At 42.0% G+C, this 19,299-nt stretch overlaps 2 protein-coding genes across 4 annotated transcripts in view; both read right to left on the bottom strand.

Annotated features, from left to right (window-relative positions):
• The window catches only part of AS3MT (arsenite methyltransferase), a 13,403-nt gene extending 12,411 nt beyond the window's left edge, over window positions 1-992 (bottom strand). Inside the window, 3 exon segments of the mRNA XM_019636284.1 lie at window positions 175-230; window positions 232-290; window positions 971-992. Of these exon segments, the coding sequence (XP_019491829.1) occupies window positions 175-230; window positions 232-290; window positions 971-992 (137 nt within the window).
• A 795-nt stretch (window positions 993-1,787) lies between these two features.
• On the bottom strand, window positions 1,788-18,462 carry BORCS7 (BLOC-1 related complex subunit 7). Of its 3 annotated transcripts, XR_002123259.1 has the most exons (6): window positions 17,956-18,437; window positions 8,527-8,589; window positions 8,379-8,422; window positions 7,268-7,288; window positions 5,468-5,583; window positions 1,788-2,169 (listed from the first exon to the last, which is right to left on the bottom strand). XR_002123259.1 is itself a non-coding variant. In XM_019636509.1 (5 exons), exons 1-5 carry the CDS (start codon window positions 18,091-18,093, stop codon window positions 5,532-5,534), a joined length of 318 nt encoding a protein of 105 aa, XP_019492054.1. In that variant the 5' UTR covers window positions 18,094-18,437; the 3' UTR covers window positions 4,157-5,531. The 3 variants fall into 3 exon arrangements, 2 of the variants coding, with proteins under 2 accessions (XP_019492053.1, XP_019492054.1); XM_019636509.1 differs by lacking the exon at window positions 1,788-2,169 and having other exon boundaries at window positions 4,157-5,583; XM_019636508.1 differs by lacking the exons at window positions 5,468-5,583; window positions 7,268-7,288 and having other exon boundaries at window positions 17,956-18,462.
• Window positions 18,463-19,299: the final 837 nt, after the last annotated feature.

Here is a 19,299-nt window from a genome sequence, read left to right as displayed (position 1 = left end):
ATCTCAGCTGTGGAGGGCAGTGTCACTGGCCCTCATATGTGGGATCCGAACCGGGGCCCTCTGGTGTCCCAAACCAGTTCTTAACCATCGCATCACTCGGCCGGCCCCAGCATCACTATCTTTTGATAAAGCTGTTGCCTGGGGTCTTCATAGGGACAGCACAGAGCACTGTACCTCAAAACTACTTCCTCAAGAGTATTCTTCAGGGCTTCCTCCCATTGATGCTTGGGGGACCAACCTGGCTGCAGTGACACACGCATTGGTCTGGAGGTCCACTGATTTCTTCTGCACTTGCCCATAATAGGTCTGACCCAGGGGCTAAGGGCTGGGTGAATTGGAGAGATTAGAAATGCTGGAGCTGGGGCTGGCCGAGTGACGCGTTGGTTAAGAGCTGGCTTGGGACGCCAGAGGGCCCCGGTTCGGATCCCACATATGAGGGCCAGTGACGCTGCCCTCTACAACTAAGATGCTGAACAACAGCTCGGCCTGGAGCTGGGCTGTTGTGAGTTGACGGGGGCGTAGGCTGCAGCCCCTGCTGCAGTGGGTTGCCATGGGCTACCGTGTGTAGCCAGCAGCCAGAGTGGCCGTCCAGAAGCTGGCAACTGATCTGCCTCGCCCAGGAAGAGCACAATGATGGTGCCAACTTGGACCAGTGAAGCAACGTCCTCCAAAACTAGACTGAAGAACAAAACGACAGCAACATGTCTGTTCCCCCTCCCCCAATTCCCCAACAAAAAATCTTTAAAAAAAATGCTGGAGCTGCTGTTCGAAAACCATCCCCTCCCCACTGCCACCCACCCATCCAGGCCTGGCTGGCCTTTGCTCCCTGTAAAACTCTAAGCCCAGACTCTGCTCAGTCCTGCCCCCACCACATGGGTCCTGGAGGGCAAGGGTGCCATCTGGGCCTTCTTAGGCCTACGGCTCCCACCCAAACCAGGCTGTACCTTTGGCCATTCCCTACCGTTCTCACCTGCAAGTCCTTCCGGATCCATAGTTGCAGGGACTGGGAGGGAGTTGGCCACTGCCTGAGGGGGCAAAGGTAGCTTAAAGGAGACAGTGCTGAGCACCAACATGGGGAAGGGGTGCACTGGGCCAGAGGAGTGGGATAAGAGGCAGGCAGCAGGCACTAGTGGTGGTGGCGGTGGAGAAGGGGCTGGGGGCCTGGGTGGAGAGGCGAGGAGTGGCACACTCACTATCTCCTGGGTCTCCCAGCAGCCAGCTCCCAAGTCTGGGCAGGCCAGTGGCCCCAGCCCAGGGCAGGCAGACCTGAGCCTCCAGGGTTCCAAGCCAGATGCAGCCTATGCATGCCAGATGTGCACAATCCTGCAGAGGCTGCAGGAATCCACCACCTCTTCCAGCCAGATGCAACAGCACAGTCTCAGCTCGTGCTCTGGCCCTCCTGGGCCCAATGTCACCTTGGCTGTCTTTAGTCTTTCCAACCAAGAAGCTATTATATTAATTACTATCTTCCTTTATTGTTCACTGTGATTTTCATTTTATAAATCTCGTATTCTGACTTAAACGAACACCTACATACGAGTAGATAATGATTTTTGCACATTTTGGGAATATCACCTTTTCTCAATCTATTTTTTCAAGTCAGGTTTATTGAGATACAATTTACATTCAGTAAAATTCACCTTTCTTTAGTGTACATTTCTGTGAATTCTGACAAACATATACATCACCACAATCAAGACTTAAAACAGTTCCCTCACCCAACAAAGTTTCTTCTTGTCCCTTTGTACTAAAAGCCCCTCCATCAGGAAAGAATGTCCAAACCTATAGAAAAGTTTTTTAAGAGTTTATTTAAGCCAAGTTTTTGAGGACATGCCCAGATGCAAAATTCAACGGATTGAGAAAATGCTCTGGAGAATGACAGTTCTGAGTTCCTTTTCTGCATTTAGAATCAAAGGAGAAAACATAAGGAAGGTGCACGAAATCCACTGGTGGTAGGTTAAGGAGGCAGGAGAAAGCAAAGCGTGAGAATCTCTAGAACTGGGTAAAAAGCGAAATGGAGAAACATTCTTCTTTTACATGGGTGGGTACAGGATAGGTAATAGTTAACATTTACAGCACATAGAGATGGTATGCAGGCAACAAGATAACAATGACAGGTTCTGTGATCTTGGCTCTGGTGCCTGCCCTGCAGTTGTGCCTTCGAGGGGCCTAGAAAAGAAAATAACTCTGACATTTCAAAGGTATGTTATCCTAGATGCACGAGAACAATGGACAGGCTCTTAAGGTGTGGGAATGAATACTGGCTATGACCTGCCCAGTTAGGAATTTATGATCAGGCCATCTTTTGTGGTTATTTTCAGTCACTGAGCTTATCAGGCCTGCCAAGTACCCCCTTCCACCCCTACCCTCCAACTCCCGGCCTGTCAGGTTTATTACATAACCTCTTTTTCACTCATACCTCCTCCCATCACCAAAACAACCATAGATTTGTTCTCATTCCTTTTCCAGAATGTCATAGAGATGGAATCGATACAATATGTAGCCATTCTCAGTCAATTCTGAATTGTATTTAGGAAAGCAACTCTGCTCAGTTTATTCTGATCCTCTAGTAATTTTTGATCAATTCACTTGTGTCTACTAGGTATTATTTCATCTTGCAGAAAGTTGTATTTATTTTTCTTCCATCTTTATATTTGTATATATACTTTCCTTTTGGGGTTGTAATAAGCATATCTGTTCATCAGGATAATAAGGAGATGTAGGATTCCAAGTGAAAGGATATCTAAGTGGAAGGTTTACTAAATTATACTCATTTTTATTTATTTTTAATTGTTATTTTTAAATATTTTTTAGCTGAGCCATCCTGCCACCTGTTGGCAGCTCAGCAGCAGCTCAGCTCAGGCTGGGACTCGAACCACTGGTGCTCAGAGCTCGCACTCTTGAGCGAGTTCTTAACCAACTGAGCCACTCGGCCGGCCACTAAATTATACTCATTTTAAATCTCATCTGCTAATATCAATCTTCTCTGATGTCAATTAATTGTTAAACATTAATAGGAAGGTGTTGTATTTTTATTTTTTTAGCAAATTAAACTCATGGAAAAAAATCCTTGTTGGAATATTTTTATAAGTTAGAATATTTCCAACTATGAAGTATGTAAAAATAAGTGTTTTTATAGGTATCAGCTTTTTGGCAATCATATAATGATGAAAACACTCCTCAATATTAGTTTTCAAAATACTCGCTCCATAAAATTTGTTCCTTAGAAAAGCAGTCACTTTCTCACTCATTGTTAAAATGGTATTAATATCTTTATCTTGAAGGGACAGATTAGTGGGAGGTTAAGGAAAGGGCTCTATCATTTCCACTTGTTTACTTGTGCTTGCTTTATTATATTATTTCCAATTTGTGGTTATTCACAAGAATCACTTGATAAATCTTAAATCCACTTGAACCACATACCAATAAACTGATATAAAGCAAACCACCATCAACTTAATTTGAGGTTTTCCCTCAAGTGTCTAATGTGCAGGGCTGATTTTGGATCAGATTGCTTGTGATCATAATTCATTCTGATTGGTCAGTGCCTCAGCCACAGGTTTTTTTTGTTTTGTTTTTTAATATCACCCCTGCTAAATGACAGGTATGCTATGTAGATCAGTATGGTACATAGACCAAAGTAGAGCTCGCATATCAAGCCATATTTTAAATATTAGCAAAAGCTAATTTTCTTTTTCAAGATAAAAAATAAGCATACATAGAAATTTTCATATTTTCTTCCCTTACTTCCAAGGATGGCCTTGTGCATCCCTCCACACATTCCACCTTGGAAGCTACTGGTCTGACAATTCCAGGGTAGTTCAGAAAGGTAGACTTGGGTTCAGTACACAGAACCATCTTTCAAGAAGTAGAGCTTTCCAAAATGGCCAGCATCCCTAAGTAAAGGGTTCCCCAAACACCGGAAGCATTCAAGCAGAAGCTAGATATGTACTTGCCACAGATGCAGAACTGAGGCAAAGGGACTGGATTCAATTACTTTCAAGGTCCTAAACTGCTTCTTCCTATTTGTTCCAACACGATGAAAGAAACTTAGACCAAATCTTTAATTTTTTTTTCATCTTAAGTATTTCTTTGGTTTTTGGATACTTGGATGATGGGACTTTTGCTTTCTAAATTGAAGAACCTTTTTTTTTTTAAATTAGTCCTCGGATTTTCTAAGTAGATAATCCTATCATATGATAATAATAATTTTGTCTCTTCATTTCTAACAACTATACTTATTTTTAATTTCTGCTCTAGTCATGGCCACCAGCAAAATGTTGAATAGAAACAGTGATAGTAACACCCTTAGATAATGCTTCAAATGTTTTACTTTTAATATGACATTTGCAGTAAGTTTGCAACCTTTCCTTCTAAGGTAAACTGAGCCTGTTTACATTTGATAATTGCAATAAATGTTTATAGAATAAATGCATAAGCAAATTCCGTTATACCATTTTTTTCCCTTAAGTTAATGAGTATATGTACAATGAGGGGTAAATGCAATGTATAAGATTAGTCAACTTGATGACATATAATATGGATTAAATTGGGCTCTTATTTGTTTTTTCTTTTAGTAAAAACATCATTTTCTTATGTGAGCTTTCCCCCAAACCCTTAGTAAATGAAGAACTGAACTGGAACAAGAAAAGAGTCCCATTTAAAACTCAAACAAAGTAAAGACATTGAGATAAGACTACAGACAATGGTAACGCCATTTAACAAGATGAATTCAATGAACATCGGTAAATGTCTACAAACGTAAGGTTTTCCCCGTGGCACAACCCTACACCGCAATCACTCACAGGAATTCAACTGCCTCCGTATTTGGCAATAATGTTATACAAGTGAATTTGCTGATTACTAGCAAAATTAAGTTATGAACCCAAGGCCACTTAATCAGGAATTTTAAACAACAAAGAAATCCTAGGAATGCAGGTCAAGGCAAGAGTTTGCAGCTGGCCAGATATGATATAATTTGCCTAATTTTCAGTTAGGAATTTGCTACAACAAATAAAATAAGTATCTCCTCTGAGTTACTAGAAAAGAAAACAACAGGTATTGCCTATCACCATTCTGTAACCATGAAATTAAAATATTTCCTGAATGTATGATTAAAAGTTCTTTAAAAACAGTATTAGTCATTCATATATGTTCACAATACAAACTCGATTTCTGAATTGAAAAACACTACTCAGTATTTGCTTAAGAATCACATTTAAACAATATGGCTTTTGCCATTAAAGTTTTATGGGAAGACATCTTTTAATCCTGCTTTAATATCAAACTAAGAGAGCAACTTAAAAAAAATACAGCAATTTAAAAATCCAATAAGAGCATGGGTTAGTCTGATTCAAGAAGTGCTTCCAAAATTCAACCACCTAGCTTCTTTTCAGGAGAAAGTATACATCGTTACAAATCTTTTCTACCTTAACTTTTGGAGAAGAAAATGGAAAATCAAACCCACAGCACAAATGGTTGTGTAAGATGTTTCCTCTACAGCATCAGGCAAAGCCTTCTTATAAGCTGTTCTATTTCAACAGATGATTCAACTGGTCCTGTAGATCAGATGACTGCTCAACACTGGAAATTAGTATAGAGGAAAAAGTTAATCTAGAATGAGCAATAAAGACATCTCTTTGTGCAAATTACTTGTACTCTAATGCATAAGAACCGTTGAAGTTAAAGCAAAATTTATACTGGCCTACTAGGATCCCAGAAGTTTTTAAACTATGAAGAAAAAAATTTGTAAAGCCAATTAGTAGTGTAAACTATATTGCAAGGGACATATTTAATCCACTTTAAAAAAGCAAGTCTGTTTAATGACTTGAGCACATTGACTCTTATTATTACCAGTGTAAAAAGTTTTCTATTCCTTAAGGTTGGTCTCTATACCCTGTAACTTTTAGAAAGCCTATGCTGGCAGAGCATGCCTTTGATTTACTGCATACCTTTGAAGTACAGTAATACCTTGATTTATGAGCATAATTCTTTCCGGAAACAAACTACTCGTATTGCAAGACATCGCTCATTTACCATGTTAAAATGTACTTGGGGGCCGGCCGAGTGGCGCGATGGTTAAGAGCTGGCTTGGGATGCCAGAGGGCCCCGGTTTGGATCCCACATATGAGGGCCAGTGACACTGCCCTCCACAGCTGAGATGCTGAACAACAGCTCAACCTGGAGCTGGGCTGCCGTGAGTTGCCGGCGACGGCGTAGGCTGCAGCCCCTGTGGCAGTGGGTTGCCATGGGCTACCGTGTGTGGCCAGCAGCCAGCGTGAGCAGCCAGCAGCCGCAGTGAGCGGCCGTCCAGAAGCCGGCGACTGATCTGCCTCGCCCGGGAAGAGCGCAATGATGGTGCCAACTTGGGCCAGTGAAGCAACGTCCTCCACAACTAGACTAAAGAACCAAAAACGACAGCAACTTGTCTGTTCCCCTTCCCCCAATTCCCCAGCATTGTTCCCATCCCTCCATTCCCCCAATAAAAATCTTTAAAAAAAAAAAAATGTACTTGGTTTGCGAGCATAATTAATTCTGGAAACAAACTACTCGTATTGCAAGACATCCCTTGTTTACCAAGTTAAAACGTATTAGAAATGTTTGCTCATCTTGTGGAACACTCGCAAACCAAGTTACTCGCAATCCAAGGTTTTACTGTATACTGTATTTGTATATTCCAAATGAGCTATCCCAGAACATATGCCAACTTAAGTACATCTGCCAGCCAGTTTTTTGGGTTTTTTTTAAAAGGTTTTTTTGGGGAATTGGGGGAGGGGAACAGCGTTGGGGGATCGGGGAAGGGAAAAAGACAAGTTGCTGTCCTTTCTTCCTCTTCAGTCTAGTTGTGGAGGACATCGCTTCATTGGCCCATGTTGGTATTATCATTGCACTCTTCCCAGGAAGGCAGTCGTTTGCCAGTCATTGGACGGCTCCTCACGGGGGCTCACAGCAGCTCACGAAAGTGCACGCCAGCTGCCGGCCAGCCCCACTGCAACCCTACGCCATCGCCAGCGACTCACAGCAGCCCAGCTCCAGGTCGAGCTGTTGTTCACCATCTTAGCTGTAGAGGGCACAGCATCACTGGCCCTCATGTAGGATCTGAACCAGGGCCCTGCTGCTCAGAGCTGGCTTCCCAAGCCAACTCTTAACTAATGCGCCACTCGACTGGCCCTGCCAGCCAGTTATGCACTGACCCTAGGCCAGCAGTGTAACTCCCCCTAGCCTGCTGCAGTTGGTCACCTGCTCCCCTGCCTTTGGGGTTACTTACTTTTTCTGAATAGCTTCTTGCCTAAATCAGAAAAGGAAAGAGAAAAATAAATGTAAGAAAGTTCAGTGAACTAGCAGAAGTTATTTATGGCCATATAAAGCAAGAGAACAAATTTCCAGCTTATGTCACATTCTATATTTCTGTCCATCCTATCGATAGCTAAGTTTGTGCTATTGAACCCCTGTTCAATGTCTGAGTGCAGAGCTGCTGAAAAGGTAGATTCTAAACCTAAAAGGTAATAATAGGGCCGGCAGAGTGGCTCAGTTGGTTAAGAGCTCGCTCAAGAGTTTGAGCTCTGAGCAACAGCGGTTCGAGTCCAGCCCGAGCTGAGCAGCCGCTGAGCTGCCAACAGGTAGCAGGATGGCTCAGTTAAAAAAAAAAAAAAAAGGTAATAATAGTCTATCATAGAGAGTGGGGTGTGGTAAAAAAAACTACATACGTGATTCAAATTCAGTTTGCGTATGATGCAGTCAAATGGTCACATACCTGATAGGCACCCACCAAAAGAATGAACATAAAGCTATTTAAATATTAAGAGTTGAATTTCCAATAGGTACGAGTATAATATCAACTACATAAAATATATAACAAAGTGGGATGAAATTATTATTTTATCCAAAATTACAATGGAGAAGTTGTCTCTACATTTCAAAATCTCCTGGATGGTTTACATGTAGCTAGGCTGGGTTACATGTAGAAATGTAGGATACAGGTCACAGTAACACTTGACTCCCCAGGAAAGGAGCAGACTCCCCAGGAGAGAGATCGGGCACAGTCAACAAATGCTGATTAAGTGCCTACTGGGTGCCAAGCACTGTGCCAGCATGGTCCTAGCATGGGCCCTGCCCTTATGGGGTTTACAGTCTCTTCCTCTGAGTCCTCAAATTGACACAGAAAAGTTCACAAAGGGTAGTCCCTGCTCTGACCTCACCCCCACCCCAACTTCTGCAGTCTCAGGCATCTTTTCCAGAGGGAACTCTTCCTTGTCCAACCCCACCTGTACTCCCAACTCTTGCCTCCACAGGAAAATGTGCTGAAGCACCAAGGCAACAAGAAGTAGCCTGAGAATAACGACTATGTAGCAAGTAGTCAGTGGAGAGGGCATACTCACTGGTATTGAAGATGTGTTGTTATTATTGCCATTTTCCTTAAACTCTGCATTGAAAAAAACAACAACAAAGAAATAGAACATTCCATGTCCCTGGACCCACACAAACCATGTATATAAAACCCAAGTCATAAAAGAAAGGGCTTCTTACATCTTCTGAGTGCAAGATGGCATCTTCCTGTAGTACCATGTTTCGAGCTGCCTGACCTAGCAGCTGGAAGACAAAAATAAAATGGTAATAATCAAAATTTCCCAACTTCCTGTAATCTTCTCTCTGCAGCTGTTATACAACCCCCACTCTCCTATTCAACTACAAACACTCAAATGTAATGGAGGATAATGTTCCTCTTGTTCATGTTGAAAATCTATTTCATTGTCACTGTGGCAGTGCTGGCATGGGCTCGACATCTGTCCCCAAGGCCACTGCCTGAGAAATGCAGTGCCCCACAACTGCTGAGCTCTCTGCATAGCTTATTGGTCACGTGCTGAGAGGAGAAGTCTGCAAAAAAAAACACCTTTGGCTCAGCAAGCCCAGTGAGAACCTGACTTCTGATTCTTTAAAGGCAAATGTGAGATTTGGGGTGGTTTGAGAGGAGTGAGGGGTTTAGGGTGGGAATGAAAAGGATAGAAGGGATGTAGCTGTTTAGAAATGGAATGGGAGCCACAGAGAAAACAAAACAAGACCCAAAAAATGCCTGGGAAGAAGCTCAGGATTTAAAGTGGGAAATCACCACATGAAGGAAGGCCAGATGGGGCTGGGGAAGAGAGAAGAAAGGAGAACGTGGAAGCAGGTTGCACTGAGTTCCCTGATCGCTGCGCCCTGAGACCAAGAGAGAAAAGCTGGGCTGTGAGTGGCTGGTGCTCAAAGAGATGAGGACTCAGCACTGAGAGGCAAGAAGAGATCAGCAGTGGTTTCTGGTCTAGCAGTGGTTTCTGGTCTAGCAGTGGTTTCTGGTCTAGCAGTGGTTTCTGGTCTACTTTGCACCCTGTTCCTGGTCAACATTAAATCTACCCATGTAAAGGGAGATACTGTTATGCATGTCCTACCAACCTTCCCTGTTTCTTGGATCAGAGATTCTGGTGAAAAGGGGATCCACGACTTCACATTAACCAGGAACACCAGCACTGCTTCAGCCCCCAGAGTCCTTCCCCCAAGGCAACTTTTATTTATTTTTCTTTTTAAAATTAATAAACCTTTACGTGCTTCTAAAGTCAAAACAATAAAACAAGACCTTCCATCCCTGTTTCTTCCCCACCCTGTTCTCTCTCCTCTATGCATAAATATTTTTAATTAGTTTTTGGTTTATCTTTCCATTGTTCCTTTATAAAACAATAGATAGATATGTATATTCTGTCCCCCTTACTTAAAATGCAACTTACTATATGCCCTCTTCCACACCCTGTTATTTTCACTGGACAATATATACTGAGCTGGATCTGCAGCAATAGACAGTGAATCTCCACATTGCTTTTTCAGCTACAGGGCACTCCACTACATAGCTGACTCATAAGGGTATTCAACCAGTCTGCCACTGTGGACGTTGGGGCTGTTTTCAGTCTTTTGCTATTATGATCAGTGCTACAAAAAGTTCCTTATATACCTATGCATCTTTTTGCCAGCGTATCTTTGGGATAGACTCATAGAATCATAATTGTGACAGCTGGATCAGAGGGCTTAAATTTTGCTACATAGTACCAAATTCTCCTCCAACAGAGTTATACTATTTTACATTCCCACTCACAATGTACAATTAAGATCTGACAGTTAAGTTTGCAAACTTATCCTAGAAAATGTGCTACATATCTCATTGCTGAATATCACTACAGTCATCTTCGAAGTACTCCCCTTGGGAAGCTATGCATGGACGCCAGTGCCTAGTCCACCCCTCAAAGCAATTTTGGAACTCTTTTGCTGGAATGGCCATCAGAGCTGCTGTCGTATTACCCTTGAGTCCTGAATGTCATCAAAATGTCTTCCTTTCAATATTTCCTGTCTCTTTGGGTAAAGAAAGAAGTCACTGGGGGCCAGATCAGGTGAGTAGGGAGGGTGTTCCAATGCAGTTATTTGTTTACTGGCTAAAAACTCCCTCACAGACAGTGCCGTGTGAGCTGGTGCATTGCTGTGATGCAAGAGCCATGAATTGTTGACAAAAAGTTCAGGTCATCTAACTTTTTCATGCAGCCTTTTCAGCACTTCCAAATAGTAAACTTGGTTAACTGTTTGTAGTTGGTACAAATTCATAATAAATAATCCCTCTGATATCAACAATGGTTAGCAACATCGTTTTGACAGAGCTTTTTGGTCGTGGAGAATTGGCTGGCTTCCATTGTGCACTTTGACGCTTTGTTTCAGGGTTGTATTGGTATACCCATGTTTCATCACCAGTGATAATACGGCCCAAAACATTGTCTTGCCTCTCCAAGAGGTCTTGGCAAACTTCAACTCTCGTTCGTTTTTGTTCATTGGTGAGCGCCTTCAGGATGATTTTTGCACACATCTTTCTCATACTAAGATTTTCAGTTAAGATTTTCCTGTTTCTCTATTGTTTAGTTGGTCTGCTATGCTTCTCACAGTCAGCAGACAATTTTGATGCACAATGCAACAAATTTTTGCAATGTTTTCATCAGTTCTGCTTATTACTGTCCACCCTGACCTCTCTTCATCAGTGACGCATTCTCTCCCCTCATAAAAACGTTTAATCCACTTTTACACTGCTGTTTTCTTCATGGCATTATCCCCATAAACTTGGACTAACACGTCCCTGATTTCACTTCCACTCTTGCCAAGTTGAACAAGAAATTTAATGTTTGTTTGTTGCTCTAATTCAGGCTCAGACATTCTCACCACAGCACATGAAAACACGCAACAACAATAATGAACGCCACTCAGCAAGAGACTGCCACACATTGACACGAACACAGCTGTGAGACACTGATATACCAAGGTTTTGCAACCTCACCAAGCTGTTTGTACAGTGCTGCCAATGTAAGCGCATGATGGCAAGTTCGCGACCTTAATTGTCAGACCTCGTATGAACGTGCCATTCCCTCCTGTGGCCATTTGTAAATACCAAACTCCAAACTCCTATAGATGGAGGATGGTGAGTGGGAAACTATTAAGTTGTCGGAAAAGTCATGACGTATTTTTTCTGTTTTTCATTGCAAAAATGCATCATGACTTTTCCGACAACCCAATAATAGCAAAAAAGAAGGGTTCTACTGGAATCTTCATTCATTCACAAAGCCATTCAACAAATATTTACTAAGTGTTTATGATATGCCAGTAGGAGACATAGTCGCTGTCCTTATGGAACTCACAATCTGAGGTTACAAGAGGACGTAGGCACTCTAATACTTTGTGTTAAGTGCTGACCGGGACGCACTAGATGCCTTGAGAGCATGGAAGTGAGGGAGTGGGGGTGTCTAACCCATTCAGGAATAGGGTTCAGAGAGGGTTTCCTAAAAGAAGTGACTTCTAAGCTGAGACCTAAAGGATGAGGTTGAGAATTCCTCTTAAGGGTAATTTTATAGAACAGTGGTATGATCAGATTAACCATTTTAGAAGTATGGTAAGCACAATGGCCTAGAGGGGAGACTGAAGGCAGAGAGATTGGTTAGGAGAACATTACAGTATTCTAAGCAAGCAATGAGAGTGGCCTGAACCACAGAAGTGACAATTACGAAAGGGTGGGGGTGACAGAGACGCTGAGAGACATTTAGAAGACAGACTTGAAGGAACCTGTGATTGCCTGGAATGCAGGGGACACTGTAATGTAGGGTCAAGGACTTTCCTTTGATGACAGATGTATTCAGTGGCATTGTGCATCATTGTCTTACATAAACCAACCACGCACGTAACATATCATTTAAGATTTCCAGTTTGGGGTTCTTTAAAGTGGGACGCCTTGAATACCCCTAGAAAACAATCCGAGTACCAAATCCTTTTAGATTTCTAGGAATTTATCCCTCAAGCTTTTACTTGCTCATTATTAACTCAGTAACAGTCTTAATACTCGTGTTCAGCAAGTATTAATATTTCTGATTTTCAACTTAGTTTCCATAGCAATAGCAGCCCTGTTTGTTTTTGCACTCATATTTCATTGTTTTCCATATTATTTCATTAATGTAGCTGCAACAGCAAATATAGGTGCCTCACACAGGGTTAGGAAAAAACACAAGGGACCCCGACTAAGCACACGAGTCAACTGCAGGAGAAGTACAGGTGTAATGAGAGGAGCGTCTTAGTCACAAGCATTCACTGTGCTGGGGACACAAGTTGGTATGTTTTCCCTCACTCTGTACCCCAGCCATACTGGCCTCCATCCATTCCTCCACACATTCCCATCTCAAGGCCTTTGAGTTTGCCACTTCCTCTTTTTGGAACTCTCTGCCTCTACATCTCCATATGGCTTGCTCCCTCACCTCATTCAAGCATCTGTTCAAATGTCACCTCTTCAGAGAGCCCTTCCCTGACCACTATATTTAGGTAAACCCTTTCATCACTCTCTATTCCCAGCTTTAGTTTTCTTAGCATTTATAACCACCTGATTTTTGTGTGTGTTTTGTTTATCTGTCTCTTCACTATATTAAAATGTAAGCTTTCTAAAAAAGGGGGCTTAGTTTTGTTTACTGCCTTCTCCCTTGTTCCTAGAACAGTTCCTGACACACAGCAGACACTCAATAGATATGTTAAATGAATGCTGTGGCATGAGTGTTTTATACACAGAGATTGTCAGTTAATCAAACAAAATAGCTATGTGGAGTCTGTTGAAAAGAGAAGCAATGCTCTATGAGCTGAGAAGGATCGAAAATCAGTTAAGACATTCCAATAGCCTCAAAGTCTACTAAAGGAAAAGGCAAGAATATGTAAGTAACTAAAGAAAAAAAGCAATATGGTATGTGATAAACGCCATGTAAGAGATCCAGTAAAAAGACAACATTCAGAGGCTTGAGAGATGATTGTCAACCCCTGTCTCAGACAGCTTAACTCAAGCCATACCACTTCTTGGCACCTTATCTCAATCTACTACAGAAGCAGCCCATGTGAAAAATACACAGGAGGAGAACAGAAAGGAGCAAGTCACATGAGGGCAATCAGTGGTGGTACAGTGGCTTTTTGGACACTTAATCCAGCTAGTACAACATGAGAGGTAGTGGCCTGGAGTGTGGACCTAAAACCAGTCTGCTTATGTTTGAATCCTAGCTCTACCCCTTACTAGCTACTATGTGACCCTAGACAAGTTAAGTTCCTCTCTGTATCTTCTACATAAAAAAATAAAATAAAGAAATTTAAAAAACCTCCTTACCCTTAGTAATATTTTTACTGATATGTGTCACCCTCAGGGAAGGGAAACAAAAGAAAAAATACACAAATGGGACTACATCGAACTAAAAAGTTTTTTCAGAGCAAAGAAAACCATTGACAAAACAAAAAGACATCCTACTGAATGGGAGAAGATATTTGCCAATGATAAATCTGATAAGGGGTTAATATCCAAAAATTATTTTAAAAACTCATACAATTCAACACCAAAAAACCCAAACAATTCAATAAAAAAATGGGCAGAGGACATGAATAGACATTTCTCCAAAGAGGACATACAGATGGCCAACAGACATATAAAAAGACGTTCAACATCACTAATCATCAGAGAAATGCAAATAAAAATCACAATGAGATATCACCTCACACTTGTCAGGATGGCGATCATCAATAAATCAACAAACAAGTGTTGTGAGGATGTGGAGAAAAGGGAATCCTCATGCACTGTTGGTGGGATTGTGAATTGGGGCAGCCACTATGGAAAACAGTATGGAGGTTCCTCAAAAAGTTAAAAATAGAACTACCTTATGACCCAGCAATTCGACTCCTGAGTATTTATTCAAAGAAATCAAAACAGTAATTAAAAAAAAATAAGTGCTCCTATGTTTACTGCAGTGCTATTCACAATAGCCAAGATATGGAAACAACTGAAATGCCCATCAATAGGTGATTGGATAAAGAAACTGTGGTACATTTATGCAATGGAATATTACTCGGCCATAAAAAAGAATGAAATCTTACCATTTGAAACAACATGGATGAACCTAGAGGATATTATGCTAAGTAAAATAAATCAGACTAAGAAAGACAAATACCATATAATTTCATTTATATGTGGAATCTAAAGAACAATAAATGAGCAAACGTAACAGAAACAGACTCATAGATACAGAGAAAAAAACTGAGGGTTGCTAGATGGGAGGGGAGTGGGGATGGGGGAGAAGGTTAACAGATTAGAAAGTACAAATTGGAAGTCACAAAATAGTCACGGGATGTGAAATACAGTATGGGGAATATAATCAATAATGCTGTAAAGCTTATGTAGGGTGTCAGATGGGTGCTGGACTTATTGGGGGATTGATTATATAAGTACCTAACCACTGTGCAGTACACCTTAAACTAATATAATATTTAATGTGAACTAGAACTAAATATATACCAGGAGTGCCAAAAAAATGTACACATTTTAAGAGGTGTTATCTATGTATTACTTTTCAAAGTTGAATTGAATTATGGTAGCAATGTGTAGTATGACGTTCACTCAAAAGATGGCGTTAATTAAATGAACGCTAGTGTCATTCATTGTATTAAAATTTTAGGGCTGGGGCCGGCCGAGTGGCGCGATGGTTAAGAACTCTCTTGGGATGCCAGAGGGCCCTGGTTCTGATCCCACATATGAGGGCCAGTGACACTGCCCTCCACAGCTAAGATGCTGAACAACAGCTCAACCTGGAGCTGGGCTGCCGTGAGTCGCTGGCGACGGCGTGGCCTAGGCTGCAGCCCCTGTGGCAGTGGATTGCCATGGGCTACCGTGTGTGGCCAGCAGTCAGCGTGAGCGGCCAGCAGCCGCAGTGAGCGGCCGTCCAGAAGCCGGCGACTGATCTGCCTCGCCAGAGAAGAGCGCAATGATGGTGCCAACTTGGGCCAGTGAAGCAACATCCTCCACAACTAGATTGAAGAACAAAACGACAGCAACTTGTCTGTTCCCCTTTCCCCAATTCCCCAGCACTGTTCCCATCCCCCCAATTCCCCAATAAAAATCTTAAAAAAAAAAAAAAATTTTAGGGCTGGCCGAGTGGCATGTTGGTTAGGAGTTGGCTTGGGACGCCAGCTCTGAGCAGCAGGGCCCCGGTTCAGATCCCACATGCGGGCCAGTGACGCTGCGCCCTCTACAGCTAAGATGGTGAACAACAGCTCGACCTGGAGCTGGGATGCCGTGAGTTGCTGGCGACGGCGTAGGCTGCAGTGGGGCTGGCCGGCAGCTGGTGTGAGCTTTCATGAGCTGCCGTGAGCCGCAGTGTGCCACTGTGAGTGGCCATCCAATGGCCGGCAAGCTACTGCCTTACCCGGGAAGAGCACAATGATGATATCAACATGGGCCAGTGAAGCAACGTCCTCCACAACTAGACTGAAGAACAAAAGGGCAGCAACTTGTCTGTTCCCCTTCCCTGATTCCCCAAAGCTGTTCCCCTCCCCCAATTCCCCAATAAAATCTTAACAAAAAAAATTTTTAATACAGTTTTTTCCTTTCTTAAAACATGTATACATTTTCTTGGCACCCTCTGTATATATAGTCATGGGATATAGAGTACAACATGGGGAATATAGTCAATGGTACTATAACTATGTACAATGTCAGAGGGGTAGTAGATTTGGGGGGGTTATCACTTTGTGAGGGGTGTAAATGTCTAATCATTATGTTGTTTTGTATACCTGAAATAAAAAAGTAATTTAAAAAAACCTACCTCCTTTATTAACAATTATAATGATTTAATGAATTAAACTACACAAAACACAGCAGTGTCCAGCACACAGTAGATGCTCAATAAATGTTGTTTATTATGATGAATATGGGTGTTCCATACACACTGGTGGTTGACTATGAACACCATATACTTTTTAAAATTTATATGTTTATACCCTGTTTCTCTCCAAAAAAGATTCAAGGCAATTTATATCAAACTATGTGTGTGTGTACACATACACACACATTTTCTTAAAACAGAAATAGAATCTAAAAGTCACAAAAAGAAGAAAGAAGTAAATATGTCTACCACTGAAACTGACATAGGAACTTCTGTGCAACCAAGGCAAAAAGTGAAACAATGAGTTGCATAATTCTTATTCCGTAAAAGGCAACATAACAACACTTCAAAGAGATAACCTTCCTCTGCTACTGAATCCTAAAATGAATATATCATGTGGGATCTCACACAAAGCATATTTGGGATCACCGGATCAATGACTTCAACAATGGTGTTACGGTCAATGCAAACACTTTCTTCACACAGTTGTTTCTTTTAGCCACTATCAATAAAAGCTCAGGACGTACCATGAAAGCTAATTCTGTAAAGACAATTCTACTGGGCCCTAAACTAATATGAATAAAGCTGCTATGAACATTCATACACAAGTCTAAAGACTTGTAGACATACTATGCTTGCTACTGCAACTAACTACATACCTTAATGAAATAATATAGAAACTGATCAAATGAGTAAAAAAATGAGAGCTGCTATTTCTAAGAAAACTAAGTTGAAAATCAAAAATACTTGAAGATGAGCAGCTAAGATACACTGATGAGTTAATTATGAGCAAGACAATGGCCTACAGGAGAAAGTCGTAGAAATCTAAAAGGATTCTGTACTCAAATTTTTTTACAGGTGTATTCAAGATGTTGTTCCACTTTAAGAAAACCAAAATTGGACATCTTAGATGACATGTTATGTGTGTGGTTGGTTTATGTAACAAAATGATGGACATATTTTCCATTCCTCTTGAATCAAAACCTAGGAGTGGATTAGCCACGTGATGAGACCCATTTTGTTTATCCATTCTGTCAATGGGCGTTTGGGTTCTTTCTACTTTGGTGCTACTATGGATAAAAGTGCTATAAACATGTACAAGTCTTTGCGTGGACATATACTTTTATTTCACTTGAATGAATATCTAGGAGTGCAATTGATAGGTCTTGTTTTGGAGAAAGACAGAATGTAAGTATATCAAGTTTTCTGGTGTGAAGAGGCATCACATAATTCCATACATGGAACCAGCCTGATGAGGACGAAAACAGGGGAAAGAAGAAGTAAGAGAAAACCAAGAATATGCCCAGAACGACAAATCAGAAAAGAATCAATTCATAGACAGATGATACAAAAAAATATGGAAGAAATCTGGGATGTTGCCGGTATATCATGCGGCGTTTGGGGGCGACAAGGGACAGGTCTTCACTAAAGACAACCCCGAGAAACAAATGAGGAACTGGTTAGGACGACTACCTCATCCGTCGTCCTGCTGCAATCTCCACTTTAAAGCACAGATTCGCATCATCTGGTTTCTTTCCCCTCCTACACCGCTAGTCGTCCCGGAGACTATACATCCCAGAATGCAACACTTGCCCTCCACAAACGAGCTCTACTCTCCGCCACCAGTTCACAGCCTACAATTCCCAACTTGCAACGCGACCCCCTTCCCACAGCTATGAAAGACGTGGAGTCCCCCGGGGAATACGGCCTGGGGAATGCACTTCCAGCTCACCTCAGAGCTCCGGGAGCCCTTCAGCACCTGCTTAGTGAGCGCGATCACGTCAGTACCGCAGGTGTTCACTTTCTCCGTGAGAAGCCCCTTCACGGACTGACCGAATCGCGCTTGCGTCTCCGGCGTTCCAGTCGCCATCTCTTCAACTAGTGAACGCCTCCGCACGAGCGACGGAGAGCCACCGGAGCCAAAAGGCCTGCAAAGCGAAAGGGGGGGAAAAAAAGAGTTGAAAAGAGGGACTCAAGCGCCTGCGGAGGTTCATCTTGGCTAAATTAAATTCCCAGATCTTCCACATGCCCCTTTGCAGTCCATCTGCCCCTCACCAGACGACAACTAACCTGCTTTCTTGCACTATAGACTAATTTGCATTTCTAGAATGTTATATAAATGGAATCATACAGGAAATACTTTCTCGTGTGTGCCTTCTTTCTCTCAGCATGATTTTGAGAGTCATCCACATGGTTCTGTGTGTCATTAGTCTGTTCCTTTTTATTGATGAGAAATATTCCATTGTTTGGCAATCCCTCATTTTGTTTATCCACTCACCTGTTGATGGACATTTGGAATGTTTCCGTTTGGGGGATATTATTAATAAAGCTGCTATGAACATTTACATACAAATCTTTATAAGTGCTGTTTCCATTTATCTTAGGTAATATCTAGGAATGAAATGGCTGGGTCACATGGTAGGTGTTTAACTTTTCAAGAAACTGCCAAACCATTTCCCAAAGTCATTTACCATTTTACATCCCCAACAGTGGTATAGGAGACTCTGGTTGCTGCATGCCCATAAACTTCAGAAAAGACTGATTGTTCTACAGCCACGGTAACAAGTAGCCACCTATGGTAGACAGACTGTCCACCAACAGCTGGCTTCCGTGATCCCTGTCTCTTGGTTTTCATGCCCTTGTGTGGTCCCCTCCTCTTACTTGTGGGAAGAACCTGTGACTTGCTTCTAACCAATACTATATGCATAAGTGATGGCAGATAGGTGATTATGTGTACATGAGTATGTGGTTACATCATATAAGATTGTAAAGCTCATCTTGCTGGAGTCACCCCCTTGCTGTGAGGAAGCAAGTGGCCATGTTGGAAAACATGTGGCAAGGAACTGCAAGCACCATCTATTTACTGAGGGCTGAGTCTCCAGCTGACAGGCAGCAAAACAATGAAGCTCACAGTCAAATAACTAGCTAGGATATGAATGCTACCAACAATCAGGCAAGTAGGGAAGCATATCCTTCCCCTGTTAAGCCCCCAGATGAGAACCTGGACCTGGCGCACACCTTGATTAAAGCCTTGTGACACCCTAAGTACATGACCCAGAAAAGCTGTACTTGATCC

Source organism: Hipposideros armiger, unplaced genomic scaffold, assembly GCF_001890085.2.
Source record: "Hipposideros armiger isolate ML-2016 unplaced genomic scaffold, ASM189008v1 scaffold_28, whole genome shotgun sequence".
NCBI lineage: Eukaryota > Metazoa > Chordata > Mammalia > Chiroptera > Hipposideridae > Hipposideros > Hipposideros armiger.
This window is presented reverse-complemented; position numbering and strand designations above follow the sequence as displayed.